General features: G+C 30.2%; 1 protein-coding gene across 1 annotated transcript; it reads left to right on the forward strand.

The window, feature by feature from the left end:
• Positions 1–4,078: 4,078 nt before the first annotated feature.
• LOC149579947 (uncharacterized) lies at positions 4,079–5,564 on the forward strand. The gene is made up of 2 exons (XM_089787903.1): positions 4,079–5,082; positions 5,257–5,564. The coding sequence occupies exon 1, from the start codon at positions 4,095–4,097 to the stop codon at positions 5,052–5,054; it is 960 nt and encodes a 319-aa protein (XP_089644029.1). The 5' UTR covers positions 4,079–4,094; the 3' UTR covers positions 5,055–5,082; positions 5,257–5,564.
• The last annotated feature ends 3,154 nt before the right edge of the window (positions 5,565–8,718 follow it).

Raw genomic sequence — 8,718 nt, forward strand, 5'->3', positions numbered from 1 at the left:
ACCCTGTGACATGTACAGTGGATGATTGTGCATTCTGGAATGTAATTCAGAAAGGACATTTGTATATTGGACTTATCATTATTATTTCATGAGGATGTTGTACTAGATGGATTCATGTATGTAATTCAATGTTAAGGGATCTTAAAGAATGTAATCTATTATTTATGTTATGTTTCCTTTCAGATGGACATTACTATTGCTTCCGTTATTGTGCATAAGTCATATATGGTGTTTACTTGGATAAAAAAAAAATGCTACCAAACTTAGTGAAAATTCTAGGTTAATTCTTTGGATCCCTTGGCAGGGCATTACAAATTTATTAAGGAAAAGTACTATTGTGATACTTTTTGAATTTCATATGTTAACTCATCATTAAAACTTATTTTTAATTGAATTTTGATAAGTGTGTTATTCAAAATTTTTAGAAAATAATATGAATCTAATTTTATTTTTATTGTAATAAAATTAATTGTTTGTAAGGCATTTAATAATTTAATTTTTATTTATGTTACTTAACTAAGCCATAATTTTTGTACCTAGATGATGGGAAACCTAGAAGAAAATAGTGTTATCTTGAGAACCTCAAAGAACTTGTTAATGATTGTGTGCCTTTCCTCAAAAGCATTGAGGAAAGTCAAGTTCTTTTTTCATTTGAATAGTATTGAATTCTTAAATATTTCGAATGAAATTGGTTTGTGTTTTTTCAATTGATTTATATTTATTGTTATTTGGATTATTGGTTTAAAAAATGTTGAGGTTAGAATTAAAAAATTAGCTGGAATTCTCTAATTGGGTCTTATGTAGTTGTTTAATGTTTTTACCTTAATGTTATTAAAGTGAAGTCCGAGTAAAATTGATAGTAAAATTGAAATGAATTTGTGATGTACATGAACACATAGTTCTTCCCACCCTTTTAAGTTTTTATGATATAGATTATGGATAGCTCATATAATAATTAAGTTCTATTTTTAACTCTTAGAAATATATTTATAGCTCTTAAAAAATAGTATATTTATCTTTATATAAAATTTATATAAATTATATTATAAGGCATATTTTTGTATGTTTATTCTATATTTATAGAAGAAGAATGTGGTAAAATAGATTTAATATAAAAATTTTGAAAATATATGTATTAAGATAGAATTACAATATAGATTTATAATAAAATTATAAATATCAAGGTTAATTTAGTTAATAAAATTAAATTGTACAAATAAATATTGATTTTTTTCTAATTTATTTAAATAAAATTACAAACAAAAAATTAATATTTTAAAAGAGTTAAATTTAGATGTTTCAATGACTTATAACTTTCTATTATTTTTCCTCATCTTTCCAATTTGAAGATTATCAAAATTTAATATCAAAATTTAAAATTGATGCATAATTTTTAGAGCTTACTACACAATTCTCTTATATTATAAAGCACCATGTTACATTAGCATACTTTTTGTCCAAAACTCATCAATTCCCCCTGACACATATTTTTTTATATCTTATATCAAAAGATTATTAAATATTGCATCAACAAATATTATCACAACTATTAAAAGACACTCAAATATATCATAAAGATTCCTTTTCTAACTTGTATTATGATGTTTTTTTGCAAGTTCAATTTTTCAGTATTAAATTTACATGCGTGTATTTTATTATTAAATAAAAAATTTAATAATATATAAAAGGACAAATCAGGTAATCTTAAAATGATGTAAATTTTTATATGTGTTAACAGTTTTTTATAATGATGAATGTTATGATTTCACCTAAATAATAAATTTAAATTTAAATTCAATTAAATAATCAATTCAAGTCAAAATATTTAAGTGATACCTTAGATATACATTTTAAAATGTTAAATAAAATAATAATAATCTTCACTTTTCAAAGAATGAAGTAAATTGTTAAAATAAAGATAACATGCTAATTATTTCATGATAATTATGATAATTGGTGTTTTAATATTAATTATAACTTGTAGATCCCATATTAACTTTTGGCAAAATATTAAAGTACATTTAGAATTTAAACTAAATAATAAATTCAAATCAAAATATTTAAGTAATGTCTTAGATACATCTAAAAACTACATTCGAATGTTAAATAAAAAAATTATTGATCTTAACTTTTCAAAGAGTAAAGTAAAATGTTAAAATAAAAGTAATATGGTGATTATTTTCAGCAAAGCTTATCCCCTAGTCATTAATGTTTTAAATAACCTCACTAGACTACTCTCCCTCTTTATTTTTTATTATCTTTTAAATACCATTTTGACTCTTGTAATATAATCTTAAATTCAAACTATGTTTGTCATGTGCATCATTTTCCTTACTACAAATACTTGAATATTTATTATTTTTAATTTTCTATCACTAGACAAAAGTTTTGTTTTTTTTTTTTTTGTTTTTTCTTGAATAAAACTTGTTTTAAATGTTTTTCAATGAAAATTTTGTTTGAAAATGATTTAAGGTGAAATATTTATTTATTAATCTAATAAATTAACTTATATCATAAGGCTTAGGCTAGAATTTTATCAGCGCCTACTTTCTTAAAAATAGAGAGTGCTTCTAATTTTTTTTAGGAATACTTAGAGGGAGCGGTCCCATGGATTTCTTAATTGAATCCTCTTAAAACAAATAGCTTCTAAAATAAATAAATTTAGTTGTCTCATAAATTTTAAAAATAAAGAGATTAATTCATTTTGGTGGGAAGTTGAAGAGCTTTTGGACCAATGCAAAATCCTTTATTTTATAGGAAATGATTCTAAATAAACCTAAACATTAACATGGGGTCATCTCGTCCGCAAAAAAAGAGCCCAAGCCCCTCTCATTAGATCCATGCCTTATTGACACAATGTCTTATCCAAAGTGCAAGATATTGTAAAATATTTAAGTAATTTAATAATAATTCTATTCTTTTATACTATATTAATATTATTTGTAGCAAATTTTGTTCTCTTGTCTTTCTTATTTTTAATCAAATCCATATGAAATAAAATATAAGGCTCCCTTTGGCAACAATACCGGTGGAATAGGCATATGTAGATTCTTAAAATTTTAAATTCTATATGTAGGTGAACCAAATCAGAATTATGAATAGGAATAAGTATTTGAATTTTTGCCAAAAATCAAGCATTTGCTATTATACTTAAATAGGTGGAATTAGAATACATATGGTTTGTGCTCAACTTTTCATGTATTATTTGAAATCTTTCATGGGCTTTTTCTTTGAGCCATATGGACCCTTTCCTTCAGCACGTTATAGTGATATTCATCCATAACTGGCCTGCATTTGACAACGATCTGAAAGATCCTCAGATCACACCTTGCAAAATAAAAATCACAGATTTTCAAAATATGTTGTAAAATGCTTATAGATTTGCCAAGAAGATAGTTTTTGTTAGCATGATTTCTATTATAGAATAACAAATCCAAAATACCCAGCCAAAATAAAAAATTTCAACCTTCCATAACAAAATAAAAGAAAAAAATAATCTTTATAATCAAATCTGTAATAGTTAAAATATCTTTAATTATAAGGTCGCCAAAATCTACATAGAATGTTTCTTGGACCTGATACCCAATAAAAGTATGATCTCAAAATACTTGTTCAGCTCTCTTTTTAGGGTAAATTGAAATAAAAAAATTGTAATCCTGTAATTTTATTTTTTTTGATATGGTCAGCACCATTTAATATCAATTAAAGTCAATGCATGTAGCTTATACTCTGACTCGGCTTCTCTGAATAAGACCAATTTCAAGTACAGATGTAGGACTAAGGCCATCTATTATTTTCTTGACTAATTCAACTGGAAATAACTACATTTTGATCACCAAGAAACAGCTGTGCCCCTTATTGTCAATGAATTGTTCAAATACCCCTTATTGTCAATGAATTGTTCAAATATCAGAACGCTGATCAATTAAAAAGTATATCTGATGTAAGACTTACAACTCGTCTTTGGACACCTACAACTTGACCGGGCAGCTCACGCGGAAAAGTATGTCACTGTATTTACAGAAATGACCTATAAATACACTGTAGAACAACCTCATAAAATATCTCGAATGCAGTGGACTGCAACAACAGAAATGGCTGTTACCAGACCACGATATTGGGAAACAATGGTGTTTGTCATTGCTTTGGTGTTCTCAATGTTGACTTTAGCTGCAGCTGAAGATAATTATTTATCTTCCCCTCCTTATTATTATAAATCTCCTCAACCTCCACTTCCATCTCCCTTGCCTCCACCTCCATATCACTACAAGTCTCCACCTCCACCATCTCCGTCACCCACTCCACAATACTACTATAAATCTCCCCCACCACCATCTCTATTGCCTCCTCCTTACTACTACAAATCTCCTCCTCCACCATCTCCTTCACCTCCTCCAACATACTATTATAAATCTCCCCCACCACCTTCCCCTTCTCCTCCTCCCTACCACTACAAGTCCCCACCTCCTCCACCATATTACTACAAGTCACCACCACCATCATTTCCATCTCCTCCTCCTCCCTATCACTACAAGTCCCCACCTCCATCATCTCCTCCACCCCCACCACCATACTACTATAAGTCCCCGCCTCCACCATCTCCTTCCCCTCCTTCACATTATTACTATAAATCTCCTCCACCACCATCTTCGTCTCCTTCTTCTCCTTACCACTACAAGTCACCACCTCCACCATCTCCCTCACCTCCTCCACCATATTACTATAAATCTCCACCACCTCTCTCTCCATCTCCTCCTCCCTCATATTACTACAAGTCTCCTCCACCACCATCCCCTTCACCTCCACCACCATACTACTATAAATCCCCACCACCTCCATCTCCATCTCCTCCACCCCCATATTATTACAAGTCTCCAACTCCACCATCGCCATCTCCTCCCCCACTATATTATTACAAATCCTCACCACCACCATCTCCATCTCCACCTCCTCCATACTACTACAAATCTCCACCACCTCCATCCCCATCACCATCACCACCACCACCACCACCGTACTTCTATAAGTCCCCACCACCTCCACCAACATATTGATGCATTCATTCAAAATCAATACTATAACGTAAAACGCAAATATATTTTACTGTTTTCTATAGCTACCTTGCATTGTTTTTTCTTCAAAATCTTCCAAATCTGCTATTCATTATTTTAACTCAATTCAGCTCATGTTGAAATTCGGAAGCATGCGTTATAAAGAGCTAACATTCCATATGATTCTTTGTTTCCTTGTGCGCAGATCTGCTGGAGTATATAGTTCTCAATCTACTCAGCTATTATTTTCTCATTAGGAATATGACTATCATTAATTAAAGGTTGCAAGCGCCCTCAAGATTTGCTCTGAAACAAGCAGAATCATGTAAAATCTGAGATCTGTAAAATTCTTGCTGTAGGTAATAAAAGGGCAAGCCGTTGCCGTTGCTTCTCTCTATCTCCCATGAAAATCCCAATGTCGTTTCTTCCCTGCGTTGAAGAATGGACCGTTGGTTGACCAATTAGTTTATTACATTCCTCTTAACAAATATAATAATATTATTGTTTTCTTTATTCAAACACTACTAATGTTTCTAGCTTTATTTCCTGCATAAATATGGAGTGGTTTTTTAATGTATTAAAACATCTCTTAAATATTTTAATCTTATTGTGCTGTGCTTAATTATCAGTTAATAACCAATATTAGTCACTTCTAAATGTTTAACACTTTGATCTAAAGAAATGATTGGTAAAGACAGACTACCTCTAATTTACTTACTCAATCTTTGATGTGGGAAACAGTAGGCTTAATTATCTATATACGATGTGTGGCCAATTGTCTATTGATATGAGTTGACATAAAATCTCCTCACCCCATTTAACTTTATTTGGAAACTTTTCGTTAAAGACATTACAATAATAATGTGCCGAATCTTCCGCCTTGTGACTACTGAAACCAGTAAACGATATCATATGTACTTTGTCAAACTTTTGTCTGTTTAAGGAGTGCACTGCATTTGTTATTCAAATGAATAATTGGCTCCATTTAACATCTATGGAATGACTTTTTCTCATTTTCTAAAGCATGCTGGAAAAAAATTCAATAATTCCATTTTAAATCTACTTCTGAAACCAAAAAACTAACTCATATCATATCAAGTTTTCCATATATTTAACGAGTACCGTGCATTTGATATTCAAATGAGAATTGGCTCTTATTTATCATCTATCGACTCAAATTTTCCCATTTTCTTAATAATGTTGAAAAAAATTAATAATTTTTTTTCAAAATGCTAAAAAATATGTTTGCTTTGAGAAGATACTAAATTTGTAAGTGTATGAAATGGTCTACTCCGCTGCAAACAACAAGATATTAGATTTAAATTTGTAAATATATGAAATGGTCCAATCATGTGCAATTTTTATTTTTTTTGAAAATAGCTTTGTAAAGGGTTTAAATTATAGGGAAAAGATTCAGAATATATTTTAGTTATTATAATTTGGATTTTATAATGAAAAGTCTATTCTAAAACATTTTTAAAAATATATTATGATAAATATTTTCATAATTGATGAAAGCTATGGTTTTCAATGTGACATTAAAGAGAAAAATATAATATGTCATTAATTAAAAAGTCACTTGAAATATTAAGAAAGCATAATCATAAAATTGTTATTAAATCATTGAGAAATAAGATACAATTATTTAGTTTTCATGCATGAGGATTAAATTAGGACTAGGATTGCTTCCTAGTCTATAAGAGTACACTAGTTAATTTTTACATCTTATTTTAACTGGCGAAATTAATCAGCCCTGAGAGAAATGGTTAGATGCAAACTTAACATAGTTACTACATTTGTGCCAAATTTAGATATCTTTGTCATAGGGCTAAGTAGAAGTTGACAACTATTAAAGAGATTAATACCATGCATGGGATTTGCTATAACTTCCAATACAAAAAAGTTAGAAAAAACCTACAAAATGATTATTAGAATCATAATAATAAAAAATATCACTATATTATTCTACCCTCTATCCTAGCCCCCACCTTAAAGACATCTACAAATTGGGTTTCGTAACCCCTAGTTATTTGACCATCTTCTCTGAAGTACCCCCTTAAGGATCTTCTTGGATGGGACATCCTCTATCCAAGGTCAATATCATATGCATATGTTATGTCATCAAAATATTCTGGCCATTATCTAATTGTCATCTAGCCATTTTTGCTAATCTATCAGACTAGAGTATTTCATACGAGGATCCAACCTCCTATACTAGTACTATGAGATTTGTTGGGATTAACCACATTATGAAATAATAGTTACATGCAAATATAACCAATATTAGAAAATAATAGATCGCAGAGAAGAGAACACAAGAAACCAAGATTTAATATGGTTCACCCAATCTGTGGGCTACATCCACGAACAACAAGTCCAATATTATTACTATCCAATGATTACAAGCCACAATCCCTTACATCTCAATACTGCCACAATAAACTACAATATCACCATACATTATTAAATCCCTAAGCCTAAGCCTTTTTCTACTTTCTTTTTATCATTTACAAAATTAGGGCTAGAATAAGTCATCCAATAGAAAAATAGTAGCTAACGCCTTTACAATGTAAGGTCATTTTTGGCTTCAGGGGCGTTGCCCCTGAAAACTCTTGTAGGGGTGTTGTCCCTTGACCCCAACATGTATTGTGATAGGGAGTGCACCTTGGGCACTACCCCTTGACCTAGTCTTGGGGGCATTTCTCCCAAACCCCATAGAAATAATATAGGGAGAAACTGCACCGAATAACCCTTCGAGTCTGATTAGGCTCCACATCACAAAAATATTTCATTTAACACTCATTTATCTATCCATATACTATTGTGCTAATCTCTCACACTAGCATGATATCCATTCATATGAGGATCACACTATCCTCTTACACTAGCATTATGAGATTCCATCTATTGCTCATCTAGCCATAAATATGGGCTTGCACTAATCTCTCACATTAACATGATGGCTCTTTATATGTGGATCACACTAACCACTTGCACTGACACTATTTAATTAACTTTATTGCAAGATTCCTCCTCACATGTACTTATTAAATATGATTTTCTCTATTAAATTTGTTGTAGGAGATTTGAACGGATATGAAGAAATGTTTTATGTTGTGAATGTCCTAATGAAATTGAGAGTAGTTGATACATCCATGTTTTAATACTCAGTGATTCAAGAACTACTGCATTATCTCGACTGTTAAACATTAAAATTTCACTAACAATGATACAAGGTATTTTCACCTGATGATAAGGGTGTTGATTTTGGTACATCAATTATTAGGTTTTATGCTTTCAGATAGTTTAGCATTCCTTAATTGGTGATGTTTACAAAGTTAGGTATAAGCATGCCAAACAATGATTATTCTAGTATTTTAATCTGAATTAATGAATAAATTATTTTATATTGATTATGTGTTTGCTGATGATTAAATGTGAGTAGAAATGAATTAAATGGTTAATTATATGAAAGATTCATGTTTTGATTTATGTAACTATCCAAATAAGTTTTGAATATATGTATGTGATTTTCTTGAGCTATTGATGTGTGCAATGAGTGTGCAGGATATTTTAGCCAGAAAAGTTGAACGGAGAAAACAAAATTGAACCTTATGTACCATTATGGAAACTAGGGTTGAATCTAGTGAAAGATGTAGACACTGTT

The sequence above is a fragment of the Cupressus sempervirens genome, chromosome 1 (genome assembly GCF_028749045.1).
Source record: "Cupressus sempervirens isolate cs-2001-9-10 chromosome 1, ASM2874904v1, whole genome shotgun sequence".
In the NCBI taxonomy this organism is placed as follows: Eukaryota; Viridiplantae; Streptophyta; class Pinopsida; order Cupressales; family Cupressaceae; genus Cupressus; species Cupressus sempervirens.

Excerpts from the sequence above, each read along its gene's own strand:
- LOC149579947 (XM_089787903.1), top strand. The coding sequence starts at position 4,095 with ATGGCTGTTACCAGACCACGATATTGGGAAACAATGGTGTTTGTCATT.